General features: G+C 46.3%; 2 protein-coding genes across 5 annotated transcripts in view; one reads left to right on the top strand and one right to left on the bottom strand.

The window, feature by feature from the left end:
- The window catches only part of MDH1B (malate dehydrogenase 1B), a 75,452-nt gene extending 68,656 nt beyond the window's left edge, over positions 1-6,796 (bottom strand). Inside the window, exon 1 of the mRNA XM_077448505.1 lies at positions 6,643-6,796. Within this exon, the coding sequence (XP_077304631.1) occupies positions 6,643-6,664 (22 nt within the window). The 5' untranslated portion in view covers positions 6,665-6,796. The remainder of the gene's footprint in view (positions 1-6,642) is intronic.
- Positions 6,797-6,848: 52 nt separating this feature from the next.
- FASTKD2 (FAST kinase domains 2) overlaps positions 6,849-14,876 on the top strand; it is a 61,657-nt gene continuing 53,629 nt past the window's right edge. For 2 of the 4 annotated variants that reach the window (XM_077448504.1, XM_077448500.1), the window contains exon 1: positions 6,849-6,963. The gene's annotated coding sequence lies outside the window, so the exon portion shown is untranslated. The other 2 variants (XM_077448502.1, XM_077448503.1) reach the window with 2 other exon arrangements.

The raw sequence follows: 14,876 nt of genomic DNA, 5'->3' as shown, positions 1-14,876 counted from the left end.
GATTGTAAGTTATGTCCCCTGTGCTGATTTTTATTGCATTAATGCCACATACACACGAACAGACTATCCGGAGGACCAGAGTGCTCTGGACAATTTGATCGTGTGTGGGCTCCAGCTGACTTTTTCTTTCCGACGGACTTAGAAATAAGACTTGCTTCAAAATTGTCCACCGGACTCGGCTTATAGCGGACAATCCATTCGTCTATGTGCTAGTCTGGCGGACTAAAACCGATTCTAGGGCAGCTATTGGCTACTGGCTATGAACTTTCTTATTTTAAGTCATCATGTTCGAATCCGCCGGACTTTTGGAGTGATCGTGTGTGGTCAAGTCCGCTCGCTTGAAAGTCCGGCGGACCTCAGCTGCAAAGTCGTCGGATTGTCCGCCGGACTAAGTCCGCCGGATAGTCCGATTGTGTGTACGCGGCTTTAGACTTTAAAGTGGTTGTAAACCTCAGACATGAAATATGAACAACGCACAATCTTCTATGGTTTGTACTTGTCTCAACTAAGAGCACTAAGTGTAATTTCTGTCTGTTGCTTCATTTCTCTGCTATTAACATGAATCCCAAGTTTTTCTGACACCAAGAAAAAAAAGTGACAGGGGAGGGACCTCCAGCTTATTGACAGTCTCAGCTCTGTTCCTGTGTGCTGTGCATCCTTCTTCCCTCCAATCAGCTCTCTGACATCTCCTCACTGAGCTCTGCAGAATATAATTTCAGCTGTCTGCCCCTTTTTTATGAAACTCAGACAAACTTTATGAATTCTGAACTTCAAATGGATGTAGAGAAGAGAAGACTGCAGATAAACAGATACAATTTGTGCAGGAGGATTTGTTTAACCTCTGTGTATCTCCTGAAGCCAGTCACTTCACTAGGTATATGCAGGGCCACTGATAGAAATCATGGGGCCCCATACAGCCTACCTGATGGGGCCCCCTTCGGCCCCACCCCTGGTCCCTCCTTTAGCCCCACCCCTGGCCCCTCCATAATGCCATTGGCAGCATGGGTGGCACTGTCTGCAGCACATTATGGCATTGGCAGCATGGGTGGCACTGTCTGCAGAACATTATGGCATTGGCAGCATGGGTGGCACTGTCTGCAGCACATTACGGCATTGGCGGCACAGGTGGCACTGTCTGCAGCACATTACGACATCAGCGTCATGGGTGGCACTGTCTCTGCAGGCAGCACATGCGTCATGGGCCATAACACATGTGCTACCTGCAGACAGTGCCACCCATGCCGCCAATGCCATACTGTGCTGCAGACAGCGCCACCCATAGCGCTAATGCCATAAAGCATGTGCTACCTGCTGACAGTGCCACCCATGCCGCCAATGCCATATTGTGCTGCAGACAGTGCCACCCATGCAGCCAATGACATAATGCCATTGGCAGCATGGGTGGCACTGTCTCTGCAGGCAGCACATGCGTTAACGTCATGGGTGGCACTGTCTGCAGCACATTACGGCATTGGTGGCATGGGTGGCACTGTCTCTGCAGGCAGCCCGTAACACATGTACTACCTGCAGACAGTGTCACCCATGCCACCAATGTCATAATGTATAGATGCTTCTGCAATAGTAGTAGATCTTGAAGCCACCCGCCCCCCCCCCCCCCCCCCCAAGCAAGCACACGCCTGTGTCATTGTTAGCTGAGCCCAGGGAGTCACTTCTTTCCCGATACTGCTGCTGCCTGCAACAAACAATTACAGTCAGATGGGATGGCAATGCCAGCTGCTTCTTTTTTGTCCTCTGCTGCCACTGCTCGCCTGAGTCCCCGCCTCAATGCTACTTCTCTCATGCGGAAAGAGGAATCACTCCGCAGCGCCAGGGGGACGGCACTAGCCAGATGAGCCAGCATGAGGAGATGAGGAGCGGGCGCGGAAATAGAAAAAATAGTCCCTCCCCTTCCGCCACCTTTTCGCCACATAGCTATCAGTAAAGAAAAAAAAAAACTTAAAAAGTAAACGGGGGGGGGGGGGGGGGGCTAGTTGTTTGGCAGTATTTAGGACTCTGATCGGTCATTGCTGGAGGATTTTTTTTTTTAATTACTTATCTGTTCAGGTTGCCCGGGCCCCCCTGCTGGCCGGGACCGGTACAGCAGGGCCAGTTGTACTGGCCTATCAGCGGCCCTGGGTATATGTAAGGGTTTACAGCCCCTTTAAGGCCAGTCGCACACTGATGTAAGGAATTTACTGATGTTTACACTTGTTGAGAAAAAGAGCCTGAGTAAAATATTTCATAAAGACCTTGCATAATGCACGTAAAACGGTGAAAAGGCGTGTAAGTGTGTACCAGCAAAAATAACTATTTATTGCCAGTATTGCAATACACAAGTTAACCTCCCTGGCGGTACGATTATTTCTGATTTTAGGTGCTGAAAGCGGTACAATTATTTTGCATGAAAATTTGGCGTTTTATATTGTAGGCCTGTGATTCATTGGTTTGGACAGATTTAAGTGAGTTATTCCTGAGTCTAGTAAACATCCCGGGTATAATAAAGTTTGAAAAATTAAATCATAAATTATAATACAGGGCTTGACAAAACCCGGGTGCCAGGTCGCATTTGCGACTAGAATTAGCGACCTGGCGCCTGGGGCAGCACAGCTGGGGGTATCCTGTCTCCGTGGACCCCCCCCGGCGTGATCGCGTCGGGCCGTTCCGCCGGCGGCCGGTAATTGAGGCGGTGGCTTTGAGGCCTTCTGCGGTCCTATGATTCCTTCTGGAATCAGGCCAGGGACAGGTCCAGATCGCCGTTACGGACCTGGCTCCTAACTTTTTTAGCTGGCTCCTAGATTCCAAGCAAATCTGTCAAGCCCTGTTATAATATAATAAATAATTATACCAATAACCAAATAATAATATAACAATAATAAAAAAATATTCAATAATGTAATCAAATCAAAAACACAGAAATTTGTTCAGTTGCAGAATTGTCACTGTCATTACTTTTCAGTGTTTTACGACGGATCTCCCCACAAATCGCTATCGCTCAATTCTGCGAGTGATTCTAATTTATTATCGCCGTTTTCTAGCTGGTCTAAAAACACTTTTGATGTAAAGGGACAGTTTTGGTTGCTATGGACAATCTCCAGTTTCCAGGCAGAAAGAACAGTTTTTATATTATAAAACTGCATGCAGGGCACTGGGCAGACCACTAGGGACAAAGGGATGTGAAATAATTACATACAGCAATGTAATCTGTAAGATTACATTTAACTGTATGTAATGTGTGTGTTTTACTTTTTGAATTTGGCGCCGTTCTCCGTCCCCGTGCTTGCAGGGAACGGAGCCCGGCGATGTGATAGATCGAGCAGAGGACGGCTCACTCGTACAGTGGGGAGACATCGCTTGATCCAGGGGACAAGGTAAGTAAGCTCTTCCTGGATCCAGCGATGCGATCCCGAGTCTGGCTCGGGGTTACCGCTAATGGTACTAAATCCGCCCCCCCCCCCGAGCCAGACTCGGGATTACCGCCAGGGGGGTTAAAGTGGTTGTAAACCCTTACAAACCACTTTGACCTACAGGTAAGCCTAGATTAAGGCTTACCTGTAGGTCCAAGAAATATCTCCTAAACCTATACGGTTTAGGAGATATTTGCCCGAAGACAGGCACCGCTGTCTACGGCGCATGCGCCGTAGACAGCGGCGCGCAGGCGAACTGAGCGTGACATTTCCAACAATTGAGCTGCTGCGCGTGTTGGCTCCAGTGCGCATGCGTGGGAGTAACGTCATCGCGGCTTCGCCGAATGACAGCGGCGGAGCTGCGAGACCCCACCGAGAAGATGGATGCGCAGGACTACAAGGGACAGCGGTGACTTCGCTGGCTCCTGTGTCAGGTAAGTGACACATAATGGACTACTATGCGATGCATAGTAGTCCATTATGCTTTGCCTTTGCAGGGAATGAAAGAGGAAGTAAACTCATCAGGGTTTACTTCCTCTTTAATATATGCACGTAAACATGCACGTAAATGACTGCACTTAAATGTTAAAAAATGTTTTTTTCATTTTTACGGCTCTGTATTCATCACTCTATTACTCATCTTTATGCAGCTGTGTTTATGCTTCAATAGAGTACAGTTAAGCTATATTCAGATCAGTAAATATGCGATAAACACACGGCCTAAAAAAAAAGTACAACTAATGATTTTTTGGCCATACGTCTTGTGGGTCACAGGAATGCACTTAGGCTGCGTTCACACTTTGCACCTGTGAAAAAAGGACATGCGACGCAAAAAAAAAAAAACACACACCAAAAATTGAACCAGGGGGTGCATTATTATGCGATTTCCATTCATTTCAATGAGGAGGTGCATTTTTTGGTGCTATTTGTTACCGAACTAAACATGCACCAAAAATGCAGTATGCAGAACTTTTTAAAAATGCAACTGACTGGTGTGAAGTGTTCTGTAGGATATAATGGTTATGCATTTTTCTTCCACTTTTGGTAAGGTAAAAAAGGGAAGAAAAACTGATCAGAAAGGGCCCTTACTTATGCTCTGCTGTGACCCGGAACCCCGGAAACCCGAAGTCACACATGTCACAGAGCATATTGTCGTAGTCCACCCAGATGCCTGATTGACAGCTGGCTTTGGCTCTCAGCTGAGGTTCGAGGAGGCCTGTAATAACCCACGGTGCGCTCTGGGCGGTCTGAGGAGGCCGGAAATACTGCACTTTGCTCTCTGGAGGGTCTGAGGAGAACCATAATAGTGCACAGTGCTTTTTGGATGGTCTGAGGAGGCCTGTAATAGCACACATTGCTCTCTGGATGGTCTGAGGAGGCCTGTAATAGCACACATTGCTCTCTGGATGGTCTGAGGAGGCCTGTAATAACGCAGAGTGCTCCATGATTGGTCTGAGGAGGCCTGTTTTGCTGCACAGTGCTAGGCATGTCACACCACTAAGCAAGCTATGGTTGCTACCTTGCTTGCTGGGAGGGAAAATGTGGCACCCCCCCCCCCCAATCCATACCAAGCCCTTAAGGTCTGGTGTGGATTCCAAGGAGAACCCCATCCCAAAATTTAAAAAAATACAGCGTGGGGTCCCCATTAAAATCCATACCAAACCCTTATCTGAGCATGTAGCCCAGCAGGCCAGGAAAGGAGTGAGTGCCCCCCCTTCTGAACCATACCAGACCACATGCCGCCTACATGTGGGGGACTGCTTTGGGCCCCCCCCGCCCCAAAGCACCTTGTCCCCAAATTGATGAGGACAACGGCCTCTTTCCCCCATCCCTGGGCTGTGGTTGTTGGGGGTCTGCGGGCAGGGGGCTTTTTGGAATTTGAAAGCCCCTTTAGCAAAGGGGCCCCAAGATCCCAGCCCCCCTATGTGAATGAGTAAAAAAAGTGAATAAAGACAGTACACAAGTTTTTGACAATTCTTTCATTAAAAAATAAAAAACAATGTCCTCCAATGTAGATCCATTGTCAATTACGCCGCCATCGGCAGACATAAAAAAAAAAAACCTCTGGCCTTGTCAAATGCTCCCCACCGCATACCTGTTCCTCCACCTGACATTTCTTAAATAGCTAAGGGGCAGAGTCACCTGATGATGTCAGCAGGTGACCCAGTCCCCTTGTGATGTCACTGGCATGCTGGATCAGTGACATCACACAGGTGACATTACAAGGTGGGCCCGCCCCTTACCTATAAGAACTGTCAACCGATGGAATAGGCATTAGTCAGCTTTTGTCGTGGGCAGAGCTTTTTTTTTGGGGTCCGGTGGAGCAGCATGATTGAAGATGGCTCTACATCAGGACATTTTTTTTTTAATAAAGGACCATCTACTGTTTTTCTTTATTTTTTACACTTTTTTGGGGTGAATGAGTAGGGGTTCAATGTACCCCATACTCATTCACATAGTGGGGTGAGATCTGGGGGTCCACTTGTCAAAGGGGGGTTTCAAATACAGATAAGCCCTCTACCCACAGACCCCCATAACCACAGCCCAGGGTTGCCGGGAAGAGGCCCTTGTCCATGGGGACAAGGTGCTTTGGGGTGGGGGGGGGGGGGCAGAACACTGTTCCTGATCACTAAGAACAGACGATCTATCTCTACTCCCCTGTCAGAACGAGGATCTGCTTTGTTTACACTGGTAGATCCCTGTTCTGGCTCTCTGTGGAGCGACCGCAGGTGGCTGGCGGATATCGTGGCCACGGGCTACACAGGAATAGTGTTCCTCCCAGGAAGTGACATCACTAGAGTTCAGTAACCACGCCCACTGGCTGCTTTTAGTCTCAGAAGGAAGTAGAAATGAAGTCATGTGATGGCACTGGATTCTGAAAAAAATAAAAGGTAGAGAAACTGGGATTTTTTCATTTTAAGGCATAAGGCTGAACTTAGCTCACATTAATGATTGCATGGGAGACTTTAAGTGTTAGGGTGGACTTCCACTTTAACTGTCCAATCCGCCGTCCTGTGTATAGAGACCTGTACACTGGCGGGATGAGAAGGTGAGGCGGGGCGCCCTCTGGTGGTAAATGAAAGCAATCACTTCGGGATTTATTTCTAAGATGACTGTAGTTGTGTTCTTGCACAGCTAAATACTCACCTGATCTCTATCTATGTACTACGCCTATATACCTCAGACATAGGAGAAGATACATCAGACATTTATGCCACAAAAGGCAATACAACTTTACCTGCAAGTACGAACTTCGCCATCACGTCACCCACACAGTACAGCAGAAAGTCACGCCGTGGTGTTGCCAAGCAACGCTACACAGAAGATCCCGGGGCGGGTCATCACCACGCACCTCCTGCTCTTCTTGTCTATCTGTAGAGCAAATACGTTTCCATTGTTGGCCTCCAGGGGTCGCTATAGCCGTTCTCTCTATTGAAATTTTGTCACAACGCGTGATCGAGTTCTGGCCCATCGTGCTTGCCGTAGCCGGGGGGAGTGGTTTAGTGATGTCATATTATCACATGGCAGCCATGAAGTTCTTCGCCGTTGTGTAGTCAAGGTGAGTGCATCGGAGCCAAGTAATAGCGGCTGTGTCCATTGGTGGAGAGGTCAGCTGTGATCGTGTACTCCTGACATTGGCTTCATGTTATTTTATGTAGAAGATGTGGACTGATGCGCTGTGCTTGGTCCAAGCAGGGTAAAGGAACAGATCATTATAAAGCACAACGTTTCACTTGTTACTAATAGCACTACTGATCCTTTATACATTGTAATGCTAGAGGGCTGTCAGATCATGTGATCTGTGATTGGCTGTCAAAATGGTCACATGATCAGGAGTCCTTTCTATCAGCTTTTAATTGTTAAAGTGGTTGTAAAGGTAAAAAATGTTTCACCTTAATGCAATCTATGCATTAAAGCGGGAGTCCGCCGGGAGTCCGCGTTTTTTTTTTTTTTATTTATTTTTTTTTTAAAGCCAGCAGCTACAAATACTGCAGCTGCTGACTTTTAAAATAGTGACACTTACCTGTCCAGCGCGCCCGCGATATCGGCACCCGAAGCCGATCTCTCGATCGTCTCTCGGGTGCTGCCGCCGCCATCTTGGGTATGGGATTTAGGAAGTGGAGCCTTTCGGCTTCATTTCCCGGTTCCCTACTGCGCATGCGCGAGTCACACTGCGCAAAAATGCTGGACCTGCTGCCTCTGGGATCTGTGTGTTTCCCAGCAGGCAGTGGGGGACTTTCGGAAAGGGGCGTAATATACGCCCCTTTCCGCAGAGAGCTATCCCGGAAGTGGGTGCAGATACCTGTACTGTACAGGTACCTGCACCCCCCTCCCCCCTGAAAGGTGCCAATTGTGGCGCCGGAGGGGGGGGAGGAATCCATTGAGCGGACCTCCGCTTTAAGGTGAAAAAACTTCCGACTATCCTAGCCCCCCCCCCCCCGTTTTACTTGCCTGACCCCTCGAAAGTCCCGCGCTCGCACCCAACATCCTCTTCACCGATCAGCCTGGCCGCTGATTGGCTAGAGTGGATGGATTGAAAGTAGCGCAGCCATTGGCTCGCGCTGCTGACAATCAAATCCATTGACGTGGCGTGCTGGGGGGCGGGGCCGAGTGATACAGCGAGTGGCTATGGCCGCCGGCTGTATCACAGGTGCGTGCCTCAAAAGCACTCCTCACCGTGCGAGGGAGCTTGCATGAAGGGGAGAAGTCCTTGTGGGGGGAAGCCGAGATAGCAGCCGAGGGACCCCGGAAGGCCAGGTTCGGGGCCACTGTACAAAACGAGCTGCACAGTGGAGGTAAGTATAACGTGTGTTATTTACAACCCCTTTAACACACACAACATAGTACCAAATGTAAAAGATGATTGGGGGGGGGGGGGGTAAAGCTATACCCAACATGTCATGCTTTGCGTACAACCGTGAAATGACGACCAACTTCAATATCCCAAATTGTTCACAAATGATACATTAAAACAGGGCTCCACAAACCCCAGGTGCCAGGTCGCCATGGTGACCAGAAATCGCACCCTGGTGCCTAGGCTGCCACCAGCCCACTCACTATAACTCCCGATGCCCCAGACATGCAGTGCATTAACATTGACCGCCATCCTCCTCCCTTCTGTGTGAAACTGACAAGTAACGGAGAGAGGAGGATCTGTCAGATTTGAGCTTGATGTCGGGGGGTGGGCGGGACCCAGCAGCTATCAAACACCAGCCAATGGGATCTGGGCAGGCTGCTACATGTATGTGGCCCCGCCCCTTTTCTTAATCGGCCCAATCATTGGCTGGTGTTTGATAGCTGCTGGGTCCTGCCCACCCCGACATTAAGCTCAATTCTGACAGCTCCTCTCTGTTACTTCAGTTTCACACAGTTACTGAGTGCTCAGTGTGAAACCTGCCACTGCCAATCAGTGCCACCTGCTATTGCCACCACCAGTCAGTGCCGGCCAGTGCCAATAGCGCCAATTATCAGTGCCACCTGCCAGTGCCACCACCAGTCAGTGCCAATAGTGCCATCTATCAGTGCCACCTGCCACTGCCAATCAGTGCCACGTGCCAGAGCCTCCTGCCAGTGATAACCAATGCCACCACCAACCAGTGCCACCTGCCAGTGCCACCTGCCAGTGTCGCCTGCCAGTGCCAACCAGTGTCGCCTGCCAGTGCCAGCCAGTGCCACCTGCCAGTGCCAACCAATGCCACCTGCCAGTGCCATCTGTCAGTTCCATGTGCCAACCAATGCAACCTGCCAGTGGCAACCAGTGCCATCTGTCAGTCCCAAACCAGTGCCACCTGCCAGAACCAACCAGTTCCATCTTTTGCCAGCCTTACTCTTTCTGGTCAGCCCATAACCCTGATGTAACAGCGTTACATTGGAGTTATTGACTGGGTGCTCTGTTGTGAGTTAGGGATAGGGGGTGAAAATTACTGGCCTTACCCCAGGAGCTGACAATCCATACCACTCTAAAAAAAAAAAAAAAAAACTGTCTCCTAACTTTTTTTAACTGGCTCCTAGATTCAAAGCAAATTTGTCAAGCCCTGCATTAAAAGAAAATTTTTTTTTTTCCCCCCCCCATTATACTTACCTAGGTGGGTGTAGCATCTGTCCCCTGGTGTCTGTCAGTGGGAGTAAACAATGGCACAAATGGGAAGAATAGTGTCCCGCCGTCGGTGTCGCTGGAGGGAACGGTGTCCCGCCGTTGGTGTCAGCGGGAGGAATAGTGCTGCAAGGGTCAGATAAAGGTCCTCATCTGGCCCCAGGCTGCAATTTGTAGACAGCTGGCTTATAACATTGATGGCCAGTGTTATAAGTAATAGTGTTTAAAAAAAAATAAAAAATAAATCCATGATCGCCCCTCAATTGAACTACTCTGAAAAACAGTAGGAAAACAAAAAATTAAAAAAGTGGTTGCAAAGTCAGAAGGTTTTTTTTTTTTATTTGGCAGCCCCCTTGAGCCCCAGCTCTGTCTTGCCATGTCCACGAGTCTCTCAGCCATCCGGGACTCTCCCTCCTGATTGGCTGAGGGACAGCAGCAGCAGCGACCGTTGGCTCCTGCGGCTGTCAGTCAAAGTCAGTTAGCTAATTAGGAGAGAGAGAGGGGGTGAGGCCAAATGGATGCTCCGTGTCCGAATGGCAGCTCGGCTCGGGCACCCCCATAGCAAGCTGCTTGCTGTGGGGGCACTTCGACAGGAAGGAGGGGCCGGGGGCACCTAAGAGGGACCCGAGAAGAAGAATATCTGGGCTGCTCTGTGCAAATCCACTGCACAGGGCAGGTAAGTATAACATGTTTGTCATTAAAAAAATTTTTTAACCACTTGCTTACTGGGCACTTAAACTCCCTTCCTGCCCAGACCAATTTTCAGCTTTCGGTGCTCTTACACTTTGACAATTACTCAGTCATGCAACACTGTACCCAAATGAATTTTTTGTCCTTTTTTTTTTCCCCACAAATAGAGCTTTCTTTTGGTGGTATTTGATCACCTCCTGGGGTTTTCATTTTTTGCGCTATAAATGAAAAAAGACCGAAAATTTTGAAAAAAAAACGCATATTTCTTTGTTTCTGTGACAAAATTATGCAAATTATAAAATTTTCTTCATAAATTTTGGCCACAATTTATACTGCTACATATCTTTGATAAAAATATCCCAAATTAGTGGATATTATTTGGTCTTTGTGAAAGTTAGAGAGTCTACAAGCTATGATGCGAATCATACAAAATTGATCACATCTGATGTACTGGTGGCCTATCTCATTTCTTGCGACCCGAACAAGTCAGGAAAGTAAGTAGACATTCCAAGGTATTTAGTAAGAGGCATAGTGAGCTTTTTGATGTTGTAATTTTTTTCCCACAATTTTTTGAAAAATTAAGATTTTTTATTTTTTTCCACAAAATTGTCATTGTAATAGGTTATTTCTCTCACATGGCATGTGTATACCACAAATGGCACCCCCAAAAAAATTCTGCTACTCCTCTTGAGTATTACAATACCACATGTGTGGGACTTTTTCACAGCCTGGCCACATAGAGAGGCCCAACATGCAGGGAGCGCCATCATGTGTTCTAGGAGCATAAATTACACATCTAACTTGTTGACTACCTATTACACTTTTGAAGGCTCTGGAGCACCAGGACAATGACACGTGGCACTGGTGACAGATGGCACGAATATGTGGCACTGGTGACAGATGGCACGAATATGGTGGCACTGGTGACAGGTGGCACTGATGATACGTGACACTTATACGTGGCACTGATGACAGATGGCACTGAGGACAAATGACAATGACAACAGGTGGCACTGGGCGATGATGGCACTGGGGGCGGATGGCACTTTTTACTTACGGCCACTGCAGCCGTTCATCTGTCCCTTCTCACATGCTGTCTGTGTGAGGAGGGAAAGCGGCGCTGAGAGATGATCTCATATGTTTACATATGCGATCATCTCCCATTGGATAGGCCGATCGCGCTGTAAATGGCTGCTGTGATTTGGCCGTTTACAGAGATCTGTGACTGGCTGTGTCCGAGGGACACGGCCAGCACAGAATTTCCCCGATACGCGCATTGCGGAAGTAAACAGGAGGCCGTCCAGGGACGGCCTCCCGGCAGTCAGCATCCGCTCTGTAGCCGTCTTTCGCCTATAGGGCGGGCGCGAAGCGGTTAAACAAGACTTTAAAATTCACTTTAAATACTGGAATAAAAACATATTTTTATTTTACATACTGTCACCAGTTAGTATTTTCCTCCCTGCAGCAGTTGAATGCCGGCAATTCTCACTGACCATTATTTTGTTTCAAAGCGGTTTATTTAAAAAAAAAAAAAAAAATTCCTGAAACTTCCCTCTTAAATTGGGGTGCATGTTATACACCAATAAATACGGTATTTTTACAGTGACATTTGTTTTATTATATTCTTCTATGTTTTCCTTACAAATTTTTGCCTTGTCAATTAATTTCCTTAAAAAAATGAAACATAAGGGAGGGGAGTTGAACCCTGGTGATCTTTGATCTCTTTCATGTTCAGGTAGATCTCCACCTCTCAAAGTTCTATTTTGTGTGGGAAAAAAAAAAAGATACACATTTAATTTTGTGTACAGGGTTGCATGACCGAGCATTTGTCGTTTTAAAGTAGCGCAGTGCCGAATAGTAAAAAAATGCCTGGTCATGAAGGGGGTAAAACCTTCCAGAGGTCAAGTGGTTAAAGTGATACTAAACATACAATGTTTAATTGCTACACCTTTCTATTTATGTATAGAGATCGTGCCACTGTATTTTATTTATTCATTGCTGGTGAGCGGTCACATGACATTTCCCAGGTTTTTCCTGTCCTCGGGGAAAGATCAGAGAGAGGAGGTTCTAGTACTCTGCTGATGTATGCACTCAAGGGGAGAACAGATTAACTCTGTACACGACTGCTTCTGTTCTCCAATCTTTTCCTCTTTACACAGCATTCAAGCAGGAGCCATTGGCTCCTGCTGCTGTCAATCAAATCCAGTGAAGAGGAAGTGGGGGGGCGTGCTCCATAGGCACACAGATCAGGAACGCAGGGACTACAGTGGGGATCGAAAGTTTGGGCATCGCAGGTAAAAATGTATATTAATGTGCATAACGAAGCCAAGGAAAGATGGAAAAATCTCCAAATGGCATCAAATTACAGATTAGACGTTCTTATAATATGTCAAAAAGTTAGATTTTATTTACATCATTTACACTTTCAAAATTACAGAAAACAAAATGGCGTCTGCAAAAGTTTGCAAAGCTGAGATCTGCCAGTGTCATGGATTGTTCTCAATCATCGTCTGGGAAGACCAGGTGATGTCAATCTCAAAGGTTTTAAATGGCCAGACTCATCTGACCTTGCCCCAACAATCAGCACCATGGGTTCTTCTAAGCAGTTGTCTAGAAAACTGAAACTGAAAATAGTTGACGCTCACAAAGCTGGAGAAGGCTATAAGAAGATAGCAAAGCGTTTTCAGATGTCAATATCCTCTGTTCGGAATGTAATTAAGAAATGGCAGGCATCAGGAACAGTGGAATTTAAAGCAAGATCTGGAAGACCAAGAAAAATATCAGACAGAACAGCTCGCAGGATTGTGAGAAAAGCAATTCAAAACCCACGTTCGACTGCATGATTCCTCCAGAAAGATCTGACAGACACTGGAGTTGTGGTACACTATTCCACTATAAAGAGATATTTGTACAAATTTGGTCTTCATGGAAGAGTCATCAGAAGAAAACCTCTTCTACATCCTCGCCACAAAAAGAGGCTCTTTTCATTAAATTCTGTGCCCTTTCTCCTCCAAACGTACCTTTGCTCATTCTGGCCAAAAAGTCCTATTTTAACCTCATCGGTCCACAGAACTTGTTTCCAAAATGCCTCAGGCTTGTCTATATGTTCATTTGCAAAGTTCAAACGTTGATATCCAACTGTTAAGCATGGGGGTGGATCAATCATGCTTTGGGGTTGTATTGCAGCCAGTGGCACAGGGAACATTTCACGAGTAGAAGGAAAAATGGATTCAATAAAATTTCAGCAAATTTTGGATGGTAACTTGATGCCATCTGTGAAAAAGCTGACGTTAAAGAGAGGATGGCTTCTACAAATGGATAATGATCCTAAACACACCTCAAAATCCACGGGGGATTACATCGAGGCGTAAACTGAAGGTTTTGCCATGGCCTTCACAATCTCCTGACCTCAACATTATTGAAAATCTATGGATAGACCGTAAAGAAGCAGTGAGTGACAGACAGCCCAGAAATCTCAAAGAACTGGAACACTTTTGTAAGGAAGAATGGGCAAAGATACCTCATACAAGAATTGAAAGACTCTTGGCTGGCTAAAAAAGCGTTTACAAGCTGTGATACTTGCCAAAGGGGGCAGTACAAGATATTAACTCTGCAGGGTGCCCAAACTTTTGCAGATGCCATTTTTTTTTTTGTTTTCTATAATTTTGAAAGTGTAAATGATGGAAATAAAATCTAACTTTTTTTGACATATTATAAGAATGTCTAATCTGTAATTTGATGCCATTTGGAGATTTTTTCCATCTTTCCTTGGCTTCGTTATGCACATTTTAATATACATTTTTACCTGGGGTGCCCAAACTTTCGATCCCGCTGTATGTTTCTAGCGGTTGGCTATGGTAGGCCCTAAGAAGAAGAGGACTCCAGAAGAGAAGGATTGGGGCCGCTCTGAGCAATAATACTGCACAGAACAGGTAAGTATGCCATGTTTGTTTTAATAATAAAAAAAAAAATTGCCTTTAGTGACCCTTTAAAATGGTTGTAAAGGCTAAATGTGATTTTTATCCTAAAGTGGTTTTAAACTATCTCCTATACCCAGTGAAGTGAACAACCTCAGATGATACACAGAGATGAAACCAGTCTCCCTACATAAGGTTTACATGTATATCTGCTGTCTTCCCCTTTCTACACTCTTTGAAATGTGCACATCAAAATCTTTTTTTCTTGTTTCAGCAGCACATAGTGGTGGGTGTGGAGTCTGGACTTGCTCTGTGTGAGAGCTGATTGGAGGAAAGGGACACACCCCCACTCCACATAGGCAGAGGAATGAAGGAACATGTAGAGCTGTTATCTGAATAGACAAGCTTTCTGCTAATATACCTCTAAGCTCCTTCCCCCAACACAAATTTTTAGCTGCTGTTATCTCATGTGTCGAAAAAAGCTTGTCAGAAGTGACTCTGCTGATCACAGAGGAATGGAGCAGTAGAAAGACAGGGCACTTAAAGCTTTGGAGAGAGATAAGCAAACACTACAGATACATGTGCTTAGGTCTAATTTCATGAACAGGGTTTACAACCATAAATTAAGCTTTGGCGCTAAAACCTAAATGGTGTACTAAAAATGCTAATATTCTGCAAATTACATAAAATGAAGCCCAATGTGGGAATTTCACCAATACACTGTGTATGTGATATTAAAAATATATGTGAATGGGAATGTGTATCCGTTAT

This window comes from Lithobates pipiens, unplaced genomic scaffold (genome assembly GCF_037356315.1).
Source record: "Lithobates pipiens isolate NorthernLeopardFrog02 unplaced genomic scaffold, aLitPip1_a1.2 Scaffold_22, whole genome shotgun sequence".
Lineage (NCBI taxonomy): Eukaryota > Metazoa > Chordata > Amphibia > Anura > Ranidae > Lithobates > Lithobates pipiens.
This window is presented reverse-complemented; position numbering and strand designations above follow the sequence as displayed.